Genomic DNA, 22,633 nt, shown 5'->3' with positions numbered 1-22,633 from the left:
TCGGCTCAACATACATCTGTGAGCAGACATTCTCTCTGATAACGCTGAACAAAAGCAGACTGAGAACAAGAACGACCGACAGCCATCTCCGTGACGTCCTTCGCATCTCAACTACCAAACTTCCTCCTGATCTATACTCTTTGGTTCTATTCGGTAAAGTCACGTAGGTAAAAAATAAAACACAAATCACGACGTTTCGGCCACAACACAAGTGGCCTTCATCAGGTGAAGGGACCGTACTGTCCAAAGGACAGCGTTGGAGTGAAGACAGCCAAGCCCAGGTCGCGTCCTTTAAGCTGTGTGGGAGGAAACAAAAAACGCCTTGACAAAGGAATTAGCATAAAATGCTGTAGAGGACCGGCACGGGGGGGGGGGGGGGGGAAGTTTACAAATGTTGGTGTGAAGGGAAATAAGCTGCTGTGAAAGTTTGGGATACCACTACTTGAATAAATATACTGTACCATTGAAAATTAGTTTAATGTTTGGTATGATTTAGAACATCTTTACAATGATTACTTAATTTGAAACTCCTGATCTGCCAGCTATCCTTCAGACCAAAGCACAGCATCACTGCTCCCACTGAACGCAACATTATTCCCATTACAGGTGAGTTAAAAGTATACACACAGTTTCATTTGTTAATATGCCCAATTACTTAATAAATTCAGTCAATTAAAGTTGATGACAATTTTTTAACAAACGTTAGTTGATGTGTTAAGCCCAATTATTTATTTGTGTAATAAGCTTGAAATATCCACATCCCCTATTTCTCTTCTTGTCTGTCCCTTCATACAGGACAATGAAGGGGGATCAGCACCCTAAGAACCAATCTGAGGCTGTCACTGAGAGAATGACCTGCCAACCTTTTTGTAAAAACTAAAATTAAAATCTACTAATGGAGAGCTATGATGGAGGCTTTTTTTCTTCAAACATGTTCAATTATCAAACGTAATTTACCTTCATTTGATTGATTTTGCCAATATTAGTGCATGAGAAGTGAGGCAGTATACCTCACGTCTAGTGAGTGCCCAGTCCTTCGTATATTTTTCTGTATGTGGCCCTCGGGAAAAAAATTTTGGACACCCCAGCTCTAGAGGCTGGCACTGCACGTGAAGTGCAATGCCATCCATCCTCGATTGGTGATCTCAGCCGGCCCCCACTAGGGCCGGTACTGCATCTGCAGTGCAGGCTGCCCGGAGTGTGCATGCCCGTAGATCGTGCCTCACACAGTCCGGCTCACACATCATGCAGTAGCATCCCACGATGCCACTACAAATGGTTGAGTAAACAGTTACATTCATCTCCACCCCATGACCGATCCTTTTCTCACTGCCTCCCCACCACCTCCGGACATTCTCCAACCAATCTTCTTCTTCTTTCGTATGGCTGATGTAGATGCAGAGCAACAACTACAATTTCACATTGAGGTGGTCAAACCAGACAATTGCGTCAGTAGCAGTGGATTGTATCTCTATGATGTGTCCACTTTAATTGACGTGACTAGCACCAATTCCATCTTTAAAATCCCTCCTCCATCCTTGATTGCATCCCCACCACGCCCAACCTTCAATGCCTGCCGATTCTTGCCACTCCCATCACTGATAACCACTCACATCACATCAGTGCATCTATGTCCCCTGGTTCTGTCCCTCTTACCCTCAAAAAAGTTGCTATTACCCCAATCATGAACACACCACATGGACTCACATTTATAATAACAAATATGACACCCTATCCAATTACTTCCTTGGAAAAATCCTCAAAAATGTAATTATTTCCCACCACTCTAGGCACATCACCCTTTCACAACCTACATGATCCAGAACAACCTGGATTCCATCCTGGTAATTCTCCTGTAATCACTAATTGCTACTGATAGGGGCTCTCTCTTAATTCTTCTCCCTGAGTTCCACAGCCTTTGCTACTATTGATAGTTCTCACCTGGTTAAACAAAATAAACTTAAAACCTGAAAACTACTGCCTCTGCAGTATAAAATTCACACACTTTGGCTGTCCACACAGCAGACCCAACTCTTTTTTTAAAATTCAGTCCTTCTCAATACTCTGCCTATGACTGACCGTGTTAATATATCCAAATGTATATCAGCGTAATCTAACACTCCACCTCAAACAAACAAAAAACCTCATCGTGCCCACAATAGAAGAATGTGCAAGTCTTGATTTTTTTGCACTGTCTTGAGAGATGCTTGCATTTAAGAGGTTCTGTAATATAAACCTGAAATCCACCACGATGAGAATAGATAGTGAGTGGCAAGTAAGTGTGGATGTGCAAGGGCGCATCAGTGGATGAGTGATGAATTGTATTGAGGTTCACATGTGCGAGTACACGAGTGAGGGATGGCGCTGCTGGCCGTGTGAGCGAGGGTTCTCACAGCGCAGGTGTTGTCTGCGGATCACGTCCTGCGCCTCGCGTCTGAGCTCCTCCTCGGCGTGTCTCTTCACATCCACTTGAGCGGCAATCGCATTGGCCCGGCCATGCTCACGGCGCCACAACAACTCCTCCAACACCCGCACACGCTCCTCCTGCAGGCTGCATGTGACAAGGGCCAGCGGTGGAGCATTCGCAACTTGTTGCAGAGGTTCGTGATTCAATTCTGATGCCCGCCCTAGCTGTTGCTGAGATCTATAAACCATAAAATACTGCGCACTGTCTGCTTCACAGTGTACATTAAAGATCCAGTGATGTAATTCGCAAGAGTAGGCCATTGTGTGCCAGCACCATGGTCCACATTTTCCAAATTTTAAAATGACCTGCAAATGAATAAATTGGGATTACACATAGCAATCATCACCTCCTACTGGCAGATTAACGTCTGATTGCAGGCGAGGTTTTGAGTCACCTTGTGCCCACAGAGTTGCCACTTGTGGTGCCCTTTCAAATGTTTGATATGAGGATGCAAGTTGCTTATTACGTATAAAGCGCTCTGAGACACCTCGGCGTTATGGGCGCTGTATCAAAAATTAATTACCTATTTTCCAGCATATAACCCGTGGGGTATACCACTTTTTACAAACAAAACAAGACCCTGCGGGGTATATGGAGGTGCGGGCTATCCCAAAAATATTTTACACGTGTAACATGTCATGACTCGTTTAAATGTTTTCATGGTAGGACTATCCACTATGCAACACTTAACTTTGACTAAAGCACTGCTGAATAAACTCGCACTAAAATTGCACATGTTATCACGTTTTAAATTAATTGTTTGTACAATTAAACGACAATGTTTGAAGTGCGCGCACTGTTTACCAGCGACGGGAGAACTGGGAAGAGGCGGGGGTTGGGGGGGTGGGGCAGTTTGGGGGAGAGAGAGGTGGGGGGTTGGGGGGGTGGGGCAGCTGGGGGGAGAGAGAGGTGGGGGGGTTGGGGGGTGGGGCAGCTGGGGGGAGAGAGAGGTGGGGGGTTTGGGCAGCTGGGGGGAGAGAGAGGTGGGGGGGTTGGGGGTTTGGGCAGCTGGGGGGAGAGAGAGGTGGGGGTTGGGGGGTGGGGCAGCTGGGGGGAGGGAGAGGTGGGGGGTTTGGGCAGCTGGGGGGAGAGAGAGGTGGGGGGGTTGGGGGCGAGGCGACGGAGTTACCGGAGTGCTGCTATTAGTCGCGCAGTGCTCAATCTACCAGTGCTAAAACTTTACTTATCTACCAGTTATGTGTTACTTATTTATTGGATATTTACTTTTGTTACTTATTTACTGTTTTAAGTTCACTTGTTTCCGGTTAGTTTGTTTTCTTTGTGCACGTTATGTTTTAATGTTAACAATTGATAGTGGAATGTATTACAAATGTAAACTTCGTATTAATGATGGAATTAAGCTGCGGTAACGACGTTAAAGATATGAATGCATGCGGGGTGTATGGAAGTGCGGGCTATCTGAAATTTGTTTTACACAAAACGCTATTTTTGCGGGTTATATGCGTCTGCGGGTTATATGCGTATGCGGGCTATATGCGAGAAAATACGGTAATCATCATTATTAACCACAAAGCAAACATAACTCTGCATTGCTTTGCTGTTTCCCATGTACCCCTCATGCGGCACATCTCTCTGCATGTTTCCATTTCACTCCATGTGCTCCTGCGTGTTTCCGTGTCCCACATATGTATCCATGTGCCTCCATTTCTCGTATTTAGATCTCAGCCTTCCTGAAACCCCATGTGCCTGTATCTCATATGAGTGTCCGTTTCCCTGAAGATTCTGCATGTGTCGAGGTGTCTCCGCGTGTCTCAGTCTCTCACAGGTGGATCTCCCTCTCTCTGAACGCCCACTCTCTTCGCTCGGCCTCCTCCATGAGTCGCCTTCGTTCGTCTCTCCGCTCCGCGTCATGTAAGGACGGCAGAGACTCCTCCCACGCACGCCGAGCCCGAAGCCTCTCGATCATTTCCACCTCCGCCAACCCCGCCGGCAGACCTCGCTCTGTGAACACCACGACCATTACACACACGGTGTAGGGTGGTGTGTGTGTTGGGTTATGTAACACGGTGAGCAGTATAGTAGAGCACGTGGTGTGATGCGTAGTGTTGTGTAGTGTGGTGGGGTCTCGTGTGAGATGGTTGTTGCGTGGCGGGGTGTGGTGTGTAGAATTGTATTGTGTGGTGTATGCATGTAATACAGTGTGCTGGGTCGAGCAGTGTGGGGCTGTGTTCTCACCGTGTGTCAGGGCGGTTAATGTGAGGATCTCTGGCATTGGCACTCCGGGTGGGACGGTGTAGGGAGGAGAGAACGGTTCTGTCTGAGTCTCGCTGTCCCTGAAATCTGTCTGAACAGACACGGAACGTACGGCAGGGATGCCGGCCACGCCATGCTCCTCGCCCACCGCCCTACAACCCACGGAGGGTAGCACAAGGAAGGGACATGGGGGAAAGCCACAGGGAAAGTAGTGCAGAAAAATAACATGAGATGCATTCTAAGTAAAGCAAATTGTGGAAAAGCCTATAGAGCCATGGATAATATAACTTATGTTTAGTCGGTAAATTCACGTAGAAGGGAAACAATAAAAAAATATTAAACAAAACTATTGCTATGGTTTTCACACCTGATGATGATTGCTTGTGTTGCAGTCGAAACGTGAGAATTTATTGTTTTATATTTTTATTATTTTATTGTTTCCCTTCTACGTGACTTTACCGAAAGAACCAAGAATATGAATCCCTGCAGTCACGAAAGTTTTAAATAAAAATGTATGTTTAGTCATCAACAAGAGGAATTTTACCATATTCATGAATTGCATTCCAAGAGTTAATGCTCAAGATCCATGCTGACAATACTGACAATTACACTGCAGATGTTCGTGCCCGGCCTTTTAAGCACTACCAAAAATCTCACCACATTTTCAATGAACAATGCATTAGAAAAATAAAATGGCATAGGTTTATGTTTATGGCAGTGGCCTCTCTTTAGAGTAGAAGGGTAATATTTTGATTTTAATTGTCACCAGCCATGCATGCAAACGCCTGTTGCGTCCTTACTGCCCAGGTTGAACCTGCCTGGATTATTGCCAACAAATGCCAGCCTTTCCCCAATACCATTACTGACAGGACGCCAGTGCTATAAAATGGTGCCTTGATTCAGCACTGTGGAGGCAGTGAGGGACAGTGGATCACACAAATGTCGTGAAACACCTTTTGTTGTATATGTAGGTTATGAAAATTTGATGAAAAGAACGAAAAATAATTGAAATTTGAAAGTTGCATATTTTTTTTCCCAAAATAATGTTAATTAGTGTAATTATGCGCATAAATTATGCTAATTTGAGAGATGCTCATATTCATTTATGCGAGTGGGTGTGGTTATGATAATGCAGGTCGTTATGATAATCGGGCCAAGCCTCGGTGACGAAGGTTGGGTTATCAATTGGAACAATGCAATTAATCGTATGCAGTTATGCAGGTGTTGTGAGCGTGAATGAGGGAGTCAACTCGGCTCCGTTGTTTAACTCCGTATTATCAATAAGGATACGATTATTCTCGATTTAACGTTTATTTATTATGTGTGTGTTAGTGTGCTTATGATAGGTCCACCAGGGTTCAGATCTCAATCGCAGAACAATTCTTATGCAGAATCACGGAAAGAATCACACACAACCCTTCTGCTTTAATACATTTTATATTCTAGCTAAACTTTAATTTTTGGATAATATGAGAACTCTCAATCTCGGAATATCAACACAGCATTAACAAGGTAACCATCACGATTGCGTTGTTTCACTTCGATAACAGCACCTGTGGTTAATTCCCGACGCGTAAGACAATCTCGGTTGTTGAGAGAGATTAAAACAAGCATAAACTATTCTACCAAAACCTTAACTCTATCATATGCAAATTCGTATACTTTAATTGTTACACAACACGGCACTCGGTCATTGATCAAACGCGACCCTTAATGCAAATTCTTGTCACGTTGTTAACAGTAGGATGATTGATTATTATGCAACGCTGTTCATAGGAAAATACACTCAACCATTATTATTCCTAAAGGCACAAATATGCGTTCATAGATTCGTCATTTTCATTCATGGATACACCAGCAAGATTATGCAATTAAAAACGAACGACTCAAACACTCCCAAGTGACCGTATCCACGATTTAATGGCCGCAATGTTTTCCTTTGAGATTCTTATCTTGGACCAATCTTTTAATTAATTGTGGCCAGATCCCTGACAGGGAAACCGGTTGAACACGCTATTCACCCCCGTGAGCGGCGCTCCGTTAAAGGTGCCAAGAATTAATCCGTATTGATGGATCAGTTGGTAACTTATACGATTAGAAGTACAGCCCCAACAAAATATTAACGAGGAAAATTATGAACACTCTTATAAACGACGGATTGTTCACTTGGTCGTTGCGATGCTCTCACAGTCACGGATGGTTTTACTGACTTGAGGTTTTAGGCTTTTGTTAATGACCCGTGTATGTTGAGTGATATGAATTGTTGAGTAGTCAGTGTTCGGAATTGATTCTTTGCGTCAAGCAGACGTCTGGTTTGTCGTGTAGTGGGGGGCAGTGTATCATACATATTAGTTGATTCTCCTTTTAGTAGTTGGTTCGGACTCGGCTGACGTCGGTTGACGAGTTGACTAGTTGATACGTTGTTGTAGTTGTGATGACCGTCGGTAGATGGCGCTAGAAGCTCGCCCGCTCGCAGCGGCGTGGTTGTTGGTGAAGTTGCTTGCCGTGGGCGCCCCCTTCGTCGGTAGATGATTGCTCGCAGTACGTCTGCGACCAGCTGGCACGCTGGTGCGCCGTCGGCGGTGCGGTTGTAGATTGCAGGCTCACGATTCGCTCGTAGTTGCGCTGGCCACCAACAGCGGGCAGCGTGTCGCCAATCGGCGACACTCGCCAATCTGGCGAGTTTGTAGAGGCTTCTGCGTTGGTGGTGTCTGGTCTTCTGCTGAGATGAGTTGCTGGTCTTCTGGTGAGATGAGTCTTCTCCTGTTGAGCTGGCCCCGCGGGCTGATGAGTTGAATTCAATGCTGGAACGCTCTCTTTTTATGCCAAAATCTCTCCTCTTAGCTCCTCCTCACGAGGCGGAGCTACCTTTGATCTGGTTGTGTGTCGGTGGTGAGGGTTCGTGTCAGTGTGTATGTTTGTGTGTGTGTCAAAACAACCCCCTAGCTCAGTTTAACACGTAGGCTTTCGCGACCAATATTATTCAAAATAAAGGTTTTTTGGGTTAGATCGCGTTATTTATAAATGTGTCGTAACCCTCCACCACCCGACACGGCCAATCAGCAAAAAAAGTGTCACGTTGACGAAAGACAAATAATTCACTACTTTAGCCCACCGGTGTGTTGAAGAGTGAATCCACAACATTTACAGTTTGAGTATGACGTTTCGCTGGTAAATACATCCAGCATCATCGGGCAATTCTGCTGGATGTATTTACCAGCGAAACGTCGTACTCAAACTGTAAATGTTGTGGATTCACTCTTCAACACACCGGTGGGCTAAATTAGTGAATTATTTGTCTTTTGTCAACGTGACACTTTTTTTTGCTGATTGGCCGTGTCGGGTGGTGGAAGGTTACGACACATTTATAAATAACGCGATCTAACCCAAAAACCTTTATTATGAACCCCCTACCTCCTCGCGGTGCCGGACGGGCAACTCTGTCGTGGACAGTGCTGTGGGGGGAGGGCCAATTCCAATTGGCTCCTCCCCTCATGGCATCTGACCACCACAGGGGCTAAACGGGGGCTCTGGACGGGTGCGAGGGGCTGGTAACCCCTCCACCTTCAAAAAATTACCACGAAACTACGACATAAATATGTAACTAATAAGCTTGTGCCAGAGGCCCCGGGGGGACAGGCGTCTATGACGTCTCCTGGTCAAACCCCAATTGGCGGAGCCAGGAGATTGAATCTCTACCCTCGGGGCTCCTCCAGAAACAACGAAAAGCCACTTCGTTTGGCCACGTGGAATGTTCGAACGCTCACTGCGGAGGAGAGGCTGCCACTCCTCTGTCGGGAGCTGGACCGGTACCACCTGGATCTCTGTGGCATTCAGGAGGTCCGGTGGACCGGTTCTGGCTCCTGCCACCAGGAGGGGTGGACAGTCCTCTACTCGGGGCAGCAGACTGTCAAACAACAGGGTGTGGTTCTTCTTTTGAACAAAAGAATGAAGGGGGCGTGGGAGCGTGGCGGTGAGGTGTGGGAAGCTGTAAGCCCCAGGCTACTTTGGGCTCGCCTTCCCATCAATCGGAGGCGAGGATTGGTGGTCGTGGTTACTTATGCCCCCACCGAAGACGAACATCCGTGGAGGGATGCAGGCAAAGCCGATGAGTCAGATGCCTTCTATGACCTCCTGTCACAGGTGCTGGCTAAAGTGGCACCTCGGGATAGAGTCATCATATTGGGTGACTTCAATGCCCGAGTTGGTCATGATGCTGGCACCTGATCTGGAGTGATTGGAGGGCATGGGCCGGATCAGCTCAATAACAACGGTAGGAGGCTGCTAGATTTTTGTGCAGCCCATGGGCTTGTAATTACCAACACGCTGTTCCGGCATCGGCGCATCCACACAACATTATGTATGCATGGCGGGTCCAAGCAAGAACATCTGCTGGACTACATAGTGACGGACCAGCGGATGCGAGCCCATGTCCTTGACACCAGGACCTACCGTGGAGCTGATCTGCCCTCTGACCATCAACTTGTCATCTGTGAGATGCGCCTGCCATTCTTCCGCTCCAGTGGTGGGAGTACACACAGGACCCCATTCCAACCAAAAGTGGCCTGGTCTCAGTTATCTGATGAAAGTTGCAAGCAAGAATTTCATCATCGCCTGCGGCTGGGGTTGGCATCGTCCCCCACTCCTCCTGATGTTGAGGGTAAATGGGCGAGGTTTAGGACTGTGACTCATGCAGCTGCAATGGCTGCTTTGGGTACGCGGTCCAGACCTCCCCAGAGACCCTGGCTGACAGAGGAGGTGTTCAGGATGGTTGAGAAAAAGCGACAGGCCCACTGTCATCGGCTACAGAATCCCAAGTCAGAGAATGAGGAGGCTTACCGCAGCCTTCGCTCGGAGGTTCGGAGAGCCGTGAGGCACTGCAAGGATGCGTGGTGGTCGCGGGTTGCTGAGGAGATGGAGTCTGCCTCAGTGGCCCACGATCACAAATCTCTATTTAACTCCATCAAAAAAGTAACCTGCAGCGCCACACCTATTACCATCATTAGGGAAAAAACGGTGATCCAATCTCAGGAACAGGTTTGCAGATTTGCTGAGCATTTCTGTGAGGTCCTGGGGGAGGGAAAATCTCTCAGCCAGGAAAACATCGTGGCACAAAGTGGGGATGACCCTGCTGAGGCAGCGGTGCCTCAAATATTGGAAGTCACCCCCTATGAGTGGCTGGCTGAGGTGCCATCTGTTAAGGAAGTACTGAAGGCGATCCGGAGTCTGAGACCAGGAAAGGCAGCAGGCAGAGATGATCTCCCAAGCGAAATGCTGAGGGAGGGTGGCGTTTGTGCACAGACTGCCCTATATGACATCATAACAACAGTCTGGACCACTGGACGGGTTCCGCAGGATTGGAAGGATGCCCTGGTGGTCCCCCTCTTTCAGAAGGGGGACCGCACAGACTGTAACAACTAAGGGGCATCTCACTCCTCAGTGTGCCGGGAAAAGTCCTGGCAAGGATTATTCAACATCGCCTTGCCAGGCATGCTGAGGAGAGGCTTGCGGGGCCCCAATGCGGTTTCAGGAAAGGGCGGTCCTGCACAGATGCCATTTTCTGTCCGTCTGCTACAGCAGAGGTGTAGGGAATTCCAGCAAGACCTACATCTCTGCTTTATTGACCTGGTAAAGGCCTATGATACCATCAGTAGGCCTGGGCTCTGGGTTGTTCTTCGTGCTTTTGGAGTACCTGACCCTCTGCTCACGATCATTAAGGACCTTCATGATGGTGAGCGGGCCCGGGTAAAACTACGTGACCGTGAGTCAGAGCCATTCCCTGTTCACCTTGGGGTGCGACAGGGATGTCCTCTGGCTCCCACATTATTTAACATCTATTTTGACCACGTAGTTTGTGAAGCCTTCAATAGCTGTACCGGGGGAATCTCCATATGGTACAGATATAATGGGAGGCTGATCGATGCCCGGGTGCGGTTAAGGGATGGCTCCCTATTGGTCAACCATGTTACGTATGCCGATGATTTGGTAATAGCTGCTCATTCAGAGGAGTTGGAGACGCTGCTGCTGAGACTGGAGCGTGACACTAAGAGATGGGGCCTTACCATCAGCCTCACCAAAACTAAGCACCTACCTGAGTATTTTGTACCATCGGACACTCCACCCCCACAACTCCCAATCGGTGATGGGGCAGTTGTGGAGAGAGTGGAGAATTTCCCATACCTGGGCAGTGTGCTTATGACCGGCTCCAGTTTAACAGCAGAGGTCTCACTCCGAATCAGTCGAGCGGCAATATCTTTTCATCGGTTGCGTAACGCTGTGTGGAAGCTACCTGGTCTGTCGTTCCGCACTAAGCTTCAGGTATTCTCGGCCACGGTCATTCCCTCCCTTCTCTACGCTTGCGAAACGTGGACCCCCCGAATGAAACATCTTCGCCGGTTAGAAACATTTAGGCTGGCCTGCCTACGATCCATCCTGGGTTTAACCAGGCTGGATTGTGTGAGGAGCTCACAAATCCTTGAAAGATCTGGGCACGGTCCCATCGGTGAGCTCCTCCGGCAGGCAAGGCTGCGTTGGCTGGGTCATGTAGCCCACATGCCCAGCCACTGCATGTCGAAACAGCTTTTGTTCGGCCGGATCGAGGGGGCAAAACGGGCATGGCACGGGCTAGAGAAGAGATGGAGTGATGTGGTACAGGAGGACGTGGAGTTGAGTGGACTTGCCGATGACTGGTACCAGCGGTGTCAAGATCGGCCTCTGTGGAGGAGGCTCGTGAAGGACGCTACTGGGCAGTTGGAGGCAGTCGCCCTCCAACAACAACGGAGGGCGGAGGAGCGACGCTCACAACAACGAGCGGAGCGCCGGGTGGCTAAAGCACAGCAGGTTGGCACAGTAGGGGGCACAAGTGGTGCATCAGCCAGTCATCTCAGTCAGTCGACCCGTGGCACCTGGGTCTGCCCTGTGACCTGCCAGCGGGCGTTCGACACTTCACGTGGCCTCAAGGTGCACATGGCCTGGCACAAACATCGTGGTGACGTCACCGCCACTTAGTGGCAAATGGCGGTTGTGTCATTTATGATATGGTTCTGTTTGGGTCTTCCTCAAGCCATAAACCATCAAGGGAAACAGACGCTTCAATTCATCTCGAAGGCATCTGTCTGTCTACGCTATCCATCCGGAGGGAGGGGCGGGTTCCCCCCCCCCTTTTTGTACAAGTTTCCGACGCACAAAGAAATGGTTAGTTTTTAAAGTTTCATATTTCTCATCACAGTTGGTATCGTATCACACACAGTTATGATCCTGCCTGTGATTCAGGGTATTTGATTTTATTTCCAAGTGAAGATGCTCTTTCGAGCGTATGCATATTTTTATCACGTGCTGCGGGGAGAGACAAAGGTGGCCGGGATCTTTCTATCTCTCTGTACCTTGAGTTAACATTGCTCAAAAATCATTTAGATTTTATATTCAACCAGTTTGATCCACCCCGTTATCTTGGCTCTTATTCAGTTTTATTAATTTTCGTCATTCTGTGTCTTATCATATAGATGTATTGTGATTTTCTTTAACTTAAAAGCTTGCTCGCCTGGCTTTGCTGCGTGTGGTTGCGGGGTGGGGCTATTATTAAGCCTTGCATCGGGTGTGCAGATGGCCCTTGTGATAATAATCTCCTTGCTCTGGCGTGAAATTCCTTTCTCGCGCTCTGCGAGAGAGACAAAGGCGGTCGGGAGTACCTCTCTCTCTGGCTGCTTTCGGTTTAATGTTTCTCAAATACCATTTGGTCTTATGTTCACCAAGGCTCGTGATTTGTAACTCTGTCCTCCCGACACACCTCTCGGGTTACCGAGATTCGCATTGTTATGATGGAGTTATAAGGAAAAGTAAATTTATCCTGAGTTTAAGAGGTCCGTTTCTTGATTGTCTGTGACATATCCCTTGGTTCTGTAAGGTTCTATAATGGAATATCGTTTAAGGTGAACACGTTATTAATGTTACGTGTGAATTGTGTATCGTATTTTCCTTTAACTTAAAGCTTGCTCGCTGGCAGTTATGGCTTTTTGGGGAGTCATCCCCCCCGCCCCTATCCTCCTTTGTTTCCGAAGGGTATCATGGGGGGTGAGTTTGTGTGTGGGTGGGGTGTGTTTTCTCATTAAACCCGGCTGGCTTTTTAAGATGGCCCCTTGCCAGGGTGTAATTCCTGTTTCCCCGCGCTGCGAGAGAGACAAAGGTGGTCGGGGTTTCTTGGAATATTGTTTAACTCGTTTCGTAAGTTTGCCCGTTCGCCTCATTCCTTCTTGATGACCTTTGATGTGACTAAGTATTTCTGTCCCCAAGCTTGTGATTTAACAGTAAGAGTATTAAAGGTGAAAATCATTTGATATCAAATTAATAATTGAGTAATGATTCACTGAAGTATCTGGTGGCCTGGTCTTAATTGGAGTGAGCGTGAGGATCGCTAATTTTAGCTTATTCCGGTTATTGCATTTTAAATTTTAACCGTTGTTTTAATGTCAAATAAGGGAAAAATGGTTTAACCCGTTGGCGTCACTTCATCTACCCGCCTGACGGATCTCCGCTCTGATTGACCCTTATTTAGAGTCACATCAAACACTTTTTCATCTGGAGATTTTCGCAGATAGCTGTTAATATCCTTCCTTCACCTCGGGGTTTTTATTATTTGTTTATTTATAATTGTCCTCTTTACAATCTACATCTGTTTTTCTCAGAGAGTCTGGTTTGTGTTGCATTCCCATTCCAGTTAAAAAAAAATTATCGGTAAATATTATTAATATTTTTTTGAAAAAGGCTCAGACATACAACACTTTCCCATGGGCATCGCGTTCACCATACCCTGGCTTGCCAGGAAATGGTAGTACAGCAAGTAAATTAATCTCCATCTGTTTCTATCTATATGGCGATAGAAGTGTTCTTCCACTCGCACGCTTGGGTTTCTCCGGGTACTCCAATATAGGACCCAGAACACATAACATCAGACACGGCTTCCTCCCACGTGTAAATACATTTTGTTAGTCAAACATCCCAATATAGGCCACAGAGCTTGGGCAATTGCTGGCGCTGGCTCTGGCTGCCTTCCCACTTATTTGTAGTTTCCCGTGCCCCTGAATCAAGTGAAAACTGTGCGCATTACAAATGTGCGTATTATTCTAAAGGCAAACACAAGCACACTACACACTTACCATACACACAAAACTCACCGCGGTTGCTGCAGGATTAGCTCTACGGGATGTGACAGTAGGAAGGGAATATGAGGCCTGAAAACAACACAACACCACGTTAACACCATAACTCACACCTCAACACACAAATACATTGTGCATGTACGTATGTGTATTTTTCTGTGCTCCTCACCGCTGAAAGAATCGATATCGGCTCCGCCCCCTCACTTCTTCGTTGCCGCACATAGTCTCTCTCCCTGGCCTGCAGGCCCAGAATTCACACCACCAGAATCCGGCAGGTATTACAATATCGCACATCACATGACTTCTGTTCTATTCCAATGGCATCAAAGAAACTCACCCACTACTGAGCTAAAAAGTTTCACTGGCTGGACATAACATATAAGAGGAATACCATGTTTGGCAAGTTTCACTGGCGCAGAAACATGCCGTTATACTCATGGAAAACATGCTGTGACCTGGGGCCACAGCAAAATTCCCAACTCGGGCGCCTTTCTGTATGAAGTTTATATGTAATCCCCCTGTTGTGCATGAAATTATTCTGGGTTCTCTGGGTTTCCCTCCTTAACTATAAATACCATATGGTGTCAATCTCAGTTAAATTTTGCAAATACGGGAGACCCTTGAATATCGCGGGTTTATAATTAATAGTTTCAACCTATCGCAGGCAACCTTTCTAAACAATAAATTAGTTCATTAGACCTCCTTTGCCAGTACCAAAATGTAATAATAGGGTTTTTCCCCTTTTTTTCTGGCAACAAAACTGAAACCTTTTTACAAGGATTCATGTCTGCATTAACCACAATACCTGCAGTCAAAATACAAACAAAAAACATACAATGATAATATATGCATTGTCCTTGAAACTGATTGGTCCACACCAAGGGACGGCTTTCTTTTGAGCCTCGACCCAATTGGTGCTCGACCAGATGACGCCAAAAGGCGTACAGCTCAAGGAAAATGCACTATCAAAGTAATGAGGGCTCGGGGTGAGCATCTACATCATTAGACCTCCCTTGCCAGTACCAAAATGTAATAATAGGGTTTTTCCACTTTTTTCTGGAAACAAAACTGAAACCTTTTTACGAGGATTCATGTCTGCATTAACCACAATACCTGCAGTCAAAATGCAAACAAAAAACATACAATGATAATATATGCATTGTCCTTGAAACTGATTGGTCCACACCAAGGGACGGCTTTCTTTTGAGCCTCGACCCAATTGGTGCTCGACCAGATGACGCCAAAAGGCGTACAGCTCAAAGACAATGCACTATCAAAGTAATGAGGGCTCGGGGTGAGCATCTACATCATTAGACCTCCTTAATTACTGACTGCAGGTATTGTGGTTAATGTAGGCATGAATCCTTGTAAAAAGGTTTCAGTTTTATTGCCAGAAAAAAGGGGAAAACCCTATTATTACATTTTGGTACTTTGCGGTTATACACAGAAAGTATCACTCCAGAAGCTTTTAGAGTGATGGTGTTGTGTGGCTGATATCATGGTGCGGGGCGGGCGAGGGACGCGAAGCAAGTCAGTCGCACCCCTGTATAGCCTATTAACAGACTGTTGGGGCAAGTGCTATTAGCCAGCCGCCTTTGTCTCCCCATTTGAGGCTGAGTCGACCTAAGGGCCCAGAACTGATTCAGATAATCGTCACTGGTGTTGGGAGTGAACGGGAATCCAACTTGGGTCGCAGGGATCGTAGCGCAGCGCGCAAACCATTGCACTACCGCTCCCCACTCGCGGACAAGACAAAGATCCCTCGTATAGCCTTAACAAACTGTTGGGTCAAGTGCTGTTAGCGAGCACCTATGAAGGGCGGAACGGTACACGAGGGGATGGATGTCCAGCACCATGCCCGACTGCTTTTGTCTCCCTCGTGGTGATGTTTACACACCATACCAGGTACTCATTTGAGGCCCAGAACCGGTTCATATAATAATCATAACTAGTGTTGGCCATGAGTGGGAATCGAACTCGGATGGCCGGCTTCATAGCGCAGCACGCTAACCACTACACTACCGATCCCCACTCACGGATAACCACACACACACACCCCTATTATGTTCACCATCATCATCGGTAAGTACAGTATTTATTCAGTCTTTAAACTATTTACTGTCGAGGAATGTTTTAGCATAGAGTTTTTACATGTTTATTTCATTTTTTATTTAGCATATAGTACTGTACAGTACTTATTTAAATCTCGAAAGATCTATTTCGAGATTTAAGTATTTGAATATTGTGGTTTTGGCTTTCGTGGCACTTTCTAAGAACGTAACCCCTGCAATATCCAAGGGTCTCCTCTATTTGAAAATTACCTGCAAATCACTCACTTGGCAATCGTTGCTCCCTAATGGTAGACTAATGCTCATAGCTGAGCCGGGTGCTGAGTCACCTTTTCCTATACAGGAACAGCTTCCAATAGGGGCTCTGCACTCTGAGACGTTTCGTTATGTGATAGAGCACAACTGACATGCAAGTTCATTCATGCATATCCCTCATGCTATGTCATCCGTAAGATCTCTCACCGATGTGCCATCATTAGGAGAGCAGGCTGCGGGATACGGGCCTCCAGACGAAGCGAGTATGCAGGCCGGTGCGGCAGGGAGCTGAACATAGTGGCATAGTGTGGCACCTTCACCTACAGGCAGCAGTGAGGACATACTAACATAGTGACGCAGCTTGATATGTGAGTGTGGTTGAGTTAGGGTATGTTAATATTCAGGCTGGCCTATCCATATTTCAGGTTTCGTCATTGTGAAGAATGGACTAGTCGATGTGGGCAGGATAAGATAAAAACATGTGGCAATTCTGAATGAAAGAAGATCTGGGAGAATCGTGGTAATGTCTGCGAGTGCTTGGGGCCCAGGCTGTTTTGGCCTTGACTCTTTATCAAAAGGAGATACATAATATTGGTGTTGCCTATGTCCACATTGCAGATAAATATTTGTGAAGAAATGCGGCAAAGCTGATCATTCACGTGCCTTGCTTTTTTACATCCTTTACCAAATTTCTTATTAAAGTGGCTCCTTGGGATCGTAATTTCAGGTGACTTTTAATACCCGAATGGGGGTTAATGATGTTAACACACAGCCAGGAGTGGCTGAAGGACAGACAAGCACAATGTGTGATAATTTTCATGGTTAATGTTTATACTAGCAAGTATCAGTGACTTCGTGTATGGGTCAGTGAGTTAGTATTGCTTTCTGAACATTGATATCTCACTAGTGTCTTCATTGTTGTCTGAGCCATGAGTCGCACACGAGCCTGGTCCCTTTCACTGGAGAGTGTGTAAACAGGGTCTGTGAAGAAAAGCAACAATATTAATGTCTTGATTTAAAGCTTTCGTGACTGCAGTAATTCATATTCTTAGCTCTTTTGGTAAAGTCACGTTGAAGGGAAACAATGAAATATATATAAAACAATAAAAATTCTCACGACGTTTCAACCATAACACAAACGGTCGTCATCAGGTGTGTCGGTTTGCATTAATTTATTTATTTTTAAACGTCTGCGCCACGCGCAGCGATTTGGCAGTTTATTTATAAGGACTAGTCCATCTATGTTCTGAAAAGAGGGGGGAGACGAAAATTTTATGTATGCTGTCTGAAAGCCATTGTAAGCGTGAACAATCAATTAAGACCTGAAATGGTTTAACAAATCTTTCCAATGATTGCTAAGCCAGAATCCATCTTCTCGGTTGAAATTGTCTCTGTGCTTGTATATGTGGATAGCCTTATGAACGAATCTCTCATGGTAGCCAGATGGCTTACAAAGAACCTCTGTCTTCGAAAAGTCAATGTCATGTGAGCCTACTGAATTATAACAATGATCTGCCACGGCCGAGGTGTTGGTCCTACCATGTTTAAGGTCTGCTTTGTGTTCACGAATGCGGTCTGAGACATGGCGTTTGGTTTCTCCAATGCAACTACTACCACAGAGGCAACTTAGTTTGTAGACACCAGGGTACTGTATGTCCGGAATCACATCTTTTACAGACGGAACCAGATCACGGATTTTATGTAATGTGTTGAAACGGACCTGGATCTTGTGTTTATTCAAGATTTTGGAGATCTTTTTTGTGATCCCCGCAATGTAGGGTAAAGTGATGGTTTTGAAAGGCTCCTCAAGAGGGTCCTTCTTCATGGTTTGAGTGATAGCTTTGCGGATTGTATAGTCGGAGTAACCATTAGCCTTAAGAGCTTGGTGTACGTGCTTGAGTTCACTGCCTATGTGTTCCTGGTCGGATATGCATTTGGCTCTATGGTACAGAGTCTTGATGAGAGAATTCTTCTGTGATGGATGGTGGTGGGAATCCGGTTTCAGATAAGCATCCGTATGGGTAGCTTTCCTGTAGACAGAGTGGCAAGCAACCTTTTTTGGATGTCCTAATAAAAAATAGACCTGATGGTTCAATAAATTAATGCAAACCGACACACCTGATGACGACCGTTTGTGTTATGGTCGAAACGTCGTGAGAATTTTTATTGTTTTATATATTTTATTGTTTCCCTTCAACGTGACTTTACCGAAAGAGCTAAGAATATAATATTAATGTCACCAGCAATAACATGATGACCCTATGGCATCGCCATCCCTCGTGGTCTTGCGATGCCACAATCCATCTCACTTCAACACGTGAACGGATGGCATCGCTCCTTCTCCAGTGTACATCCTCAGGTGTGTTTCCCACCTTTATCTACCACTCCATTATTCTTATTCTTGTTTTTTTTCGGTAAAGTGACTTTACCGAGAAAGAACCAAGAATATGAATTCCTGCAGTCACGAAAGCTTTAAATCAAAATTTACCACTCCATTGTTAGTTTCGATGACCAGCCATCATCCCTTCTAACGATGAGCTCTGCCCAAGCCCATTTACTTCCCAGTTATACTGGTAGGAACCTCCTGGTTACACCAGCCCACAGGGGATTATTGTGTCCATCCGTCCATCGTGCATCCAAAAATGAGAGGGGTGGGGCTGGGTGGAGAGGGGAGGGTGAGGAGGGGCTGGGTGGGGAGGGGCTGAGTGGGGAGGGTGGGGCTGGGTGGGGAGGGTGGGGAGGGGCTGGGTGGGGAGGGTGGGGCTGGGTGGGGGGTGGGAGGGGTGGGGCTGGGTGGGGAGTGGCTGGTCACCCCGTGGTGCCCTTATAAAACTCAACGTTTAACCTACTCACGCCGGCTTCTACCCGCCCTCACAGTCGGGCATATTTGCGGAATACACCACGTGGTGCCGCCGTTGACTCTGGCCATTGACCGAACAACCCAACGTTCCTACCAGCTCCCTCCGTAGGAATGTGTTGTCTCTGATTTGTATTTTCTCCCTGGTTCATGTGTTACGCTTTCTATTGCTCAGTGTTGCTCAATTCAAGGTCTATTTGTTGCACGCAAAATCCCGTGATAGTTGTGGTGTCTACGGCCCGCAACATCCACAAACATTTAATGTAGGGGTGGAGATGAGCCCAGCCGGCAGTCAGCCAGGACATGTATATTGTTTACAATAGTAATACTGTATATGATGAATATTTGTTTATAAATAGAATGTCAAAGAAAATGTTTAGGCAGGATGCCATTCCAACACCCCATACAGACCAGCCGCCACTGCGCGAGTGCTGTGGCGTCTGCAGAGTTGTTAAAGCGTAACCCGTGGTCAGAACCCATTACCGGTTAAAAGGTGCAAGCCCTGAAAATGTCACGCTCGCGCCACTGCCGCAGCCTCCAATCGAGGACGCTCTCAGGCTTCAGTATTTGGTCGACTCTATTGTAAGTACAAAAAAATCAGCACCCCTAGTTGCCACTTCTATTCAGAATGGCCTGAAATCAAATGTATCGTTCTGGATGACCGCTGCAAAGTATGATCTTGAGTTTTGATTATAGTGTGCTGATCTTTAAAGGTGTATTGAAATTTTTTGATACTGCTGATAGTCCTGCTGTTATGGAGTGACTCATGCAGCCAGCTATGGCTGCAAAGTTTGGTCGTACATGTTATGTATATCGTTTATTGCTAAATTTGAATCAGTTCCTATGATCACTGTTACATTGTTTTTATAGCTTTATTTTGATTTTAAAAACGTTTTGGTTTAGCCATGTTTGTTTGTTGTAGTAAGTTAGCCTGATAACTTTAATCTAAATTGTCTAATGGTTGTTATTGTTTGACTTGCAAACATCGCCACTGGGGGGACAAAGGCGGCCAGGCGTGGTGAATCCAAGTCCCGGGCGGAGCCGGGTAGTAAAGCTAGTACCTAATAAATGAAATGAACGTTGACCAGACGTCTTGGAAGGGGTGGGGCCCACCAAGCCCAGCCTGCGGACAGACTGTGTATGCTGCTGGGTGGACACAGGCGGGGAAGGGGACTTAAAAAAAAACGTCCCCATTGTTCAAATGCCGTCCCAGGAGATCGAACCGCCTACCTCTGGATTGCAGAAGTCCAGCTCCTTCGTATCTCAGTTCAAATGTAAATACGTCCAGTTTATTGCGAGGCAGTTCTATGTGCGGCAAAGCAGTACGCGCGGTTTTCCCAGGCTTTCATTCGATAATGCAAAACACAACTCAAAACAACCCGTTGGGACTGCAGCCTATGTGTTGTGAATAAGGTTAATTGCTCGAAACGTCTATCATATACGTGGTCCTTGCTAAGGCCACAGTGCTATTGACGAGCGAGTTTTCTGTTGGAGGCAACAGCAGGGGGAGACGCGGATCTCACCGTAGGCGAAGTCAAAACTCCTTGTCGCTGGGTGAGCTCGAACCGCCATGACCCGCTCCCCAGAGTCACGAGGAGCAGGGAGATTCACGAGGAGCAGGGGGAGAGTCACGGGGAGCAGGGGGAGAGTCACGGGGAGCAGGGAGTCACGGGGAGCAGGAAAAACGGGGCGCAGGGAGATTCACGAGCAGGGGGAGAGTCACGAGGAGCAGGGAGAGTCACGGGGAGCAGGTAAAACAGGGAGCAGGGGGAGTCACGGGGAGCAGGAAAAACGGGGCGCAGGGAGATTCACGAGGAGCACGGGGAGAGTCACGGGGAGCAGCGGGAGAGTGACGGGGAGCAGGGAGAGTCACGAGCAGAGGGAGAGTCACGGGGAGCAGGAAATACGGGGCGCAGGGAGATTCACGAGCAGGGGGAGAGTCACGGGGAGCTGGGAGAGTCACGGGGAGCTGGAAAAACGGGGCGCAGGGAGATTCACGAGCAGGGGGCGAGTCACGGGGAGCAGGGAGAGTCACGGGGAGCAGGAAAAACAGGGAGCAGGGAGATTCACGAGGAGCAGCGGGAGAGTCACGGGGAGCAGGGAGAGTCACGAGCAGAGGGAGAGTCACGGGGAGCAGGAAAAACGGGGCGCAGGGAGAGTCACGAGGAGCAGGGGGAGAGTCACGGGGAGCAGGAAAAACGGGGCGCAGGGAGAGTCACGGGGAGCAGGGGGAGAGTCACGGGGAGCAGGGGGAGTCACGGGGAGCAAGGGGAGTCACGGGGAGCAGGAAAAACGGGGCGCATGGAGATTCACGAGCAGGGGGAGAGTCACGGGGAGCAGGAAAAACGGGGCACAGGGAGAGTCACGGGGAGCAGGGGGAGAGTCACGGGGAGCAGGCAGAGTCGCAGGACGTCGCAATGTATCGCCTCCAACGCTCTGCGCGTCCGTCGCCAGGGTTACGCATCACGTGACGCCTGAGTCACGTGCTTCGCATATTGCGCAAGACCGACGCTCGATACGCATGGAGGGAGGGGTTGGGAAGAGGAGAGTCGGGGCTGGGGAAATAATCGGGGAGGAATAGGAAGGAGGGGATGAGAGAGGAAGGTGGAGAGTGAGGGAGGTCAGAGGGGCGGGGATAGTGGATGGGCGATCACCATGCATCAAGAGGCGTTACCTGGTGGACAGAGGGCAGTGCAGAAAAATCGATTTTGTACCGTGCTTCTCAGCTCCCACGTCTATGCTCTACGATCACGCTTTACCAACCTTCACTGACCATTGATACCGCCCAGCGGCAGCGCGTTCGCTGATTGTTGCAGGTTTCACGGTTTTAATGCAGCCGTCCTGATTAAAACTGCGAGTGTATTAACTGTAAAACATGCGCAATGTCCGCTTCACAGTTGACGTTAAAGATCATTTGAAGTTATTCACAAAAGGTCACATGGCGCATGTATATAAAATAAAATTTTAAAAATTACCAAATAAGGCCGATTGAGCGATATAACTCTGTTTCATAAGCGACCTGGCCACAACGGATTGCTCAAGTATGTGGATTATCATGTTCAAATTTATAGCTACGAAATACTCAAAACGCATGTTTCTAAATGTGCAGGGAAAAAAACGGAGGACCCGGAGAAAAGTCCATGCGACCACATGGAGTACATGCAAACTCCAAAAATACGGGCGTCAGGGTTCGGGATGGACCTCCTGTACACCAGACAAGGTAGTTAACATCTCGCCACCATGGCACCCCCTTATTATTCAATTGGAATATACAGTACATAGCAATCATCGCCCCCAAATAAGAAAACTTGGCAGGACCCTCTTGAAAGTCATGTTTTCCTGGGTAAACAAGCAGAATGACCGGCACAGAATGGGGAGACCTCCATCCACTTGTGGATTGGCACAAGGACTGTACTTGTTCATTGCCATCATCTGTCATTGCTGATTAACGGCATCACTCAAAATCCTCATGACCATAATCTAATTTTCAGGGCTGCAAATAGATGTTGATAATTATATTCCAGTACACACATACTGCATGTTCGAGGCAGAACAGCAGACAGGTTGCCGCCCACTTAGTGTGGCAGTGTTGAGTACTAAAGCATGCACCGATGTT

General features: G+C 47.3%; 1 protein-coding gene across 2 annotated transcripts in view; it reads right to left on the bottom strand.

Moving 5' to 3' along the window:
• CFAP91 (cilia and flagella associated protein 91) overlaps positions 1–22,576 on the bottom strand; it is a 51,985-nt gene extending 29,409 nt beyond the window's left edge. Inside the window, exons 1-8 of one of the 2 annotated variants that reach the window (XM_032964270.2) lie at positions 20,541–22,576; positions 17,065–17,141; positions 16,368–16,480; positions 14,006–14,074; positions 13,852–13,908; positions 4,664–4,833; positions 4,252–4,429; positions 2,394–2,551 (exon numbers count right to left, since the gene is read on the bottom strand). In XM_032964270.2, coding sequence (XP_032820161.1) covers positions 2,394–2,551; positions 4,252–4,429; positions 4,664–4,833; positions 13,852–13,908; positions 14,006–14,074; positions 16,368–16,480; positions 17,065–17,141; positions 20,541–20,589 — 871 coding nt within the window. In that variant the 5' untranslated portion in view covers positions 20,590–22,576. Of the gene's footprint in view, positions 1–2,393; positions 2,552–4,251; positions 4,430–4,663; positions 4,834–13,851; positions 13,909–14,005; positions 14,075–16,367; positions 16,481–17,064; positions 17,142–20,540 lie in introns of those variants that run through there. The other variant, XM_032964271.2, reaches the window with a different exon arrangement.
• Between the last annotated feature and the right edge of the window lie 57 nt (positions 22,577–22,633).

This window comes from Petromyzon marinus, chromosome 31 (assembly GCF_048934315.1).
Source record: "Petromyzon marinus isolate PM22_M1 ecotype Great Lakes invasive population chromosome 31, UKy_Petmar_22M1.pri1.0, whole genome shotgun sequence".
In the NCBI taxonomy this organism is placed as follows: Eukaryota; Metazoa; Chordata; class Hyperoartia; order Petromyzontiformes; family Petromyzontidae; genus Petromyzon; species Petromyzon marinus.
Note: the sequence above shows the minus strand (reverse complement) of the source record. Positions and strands in the feature narration are given on the sequence as shown.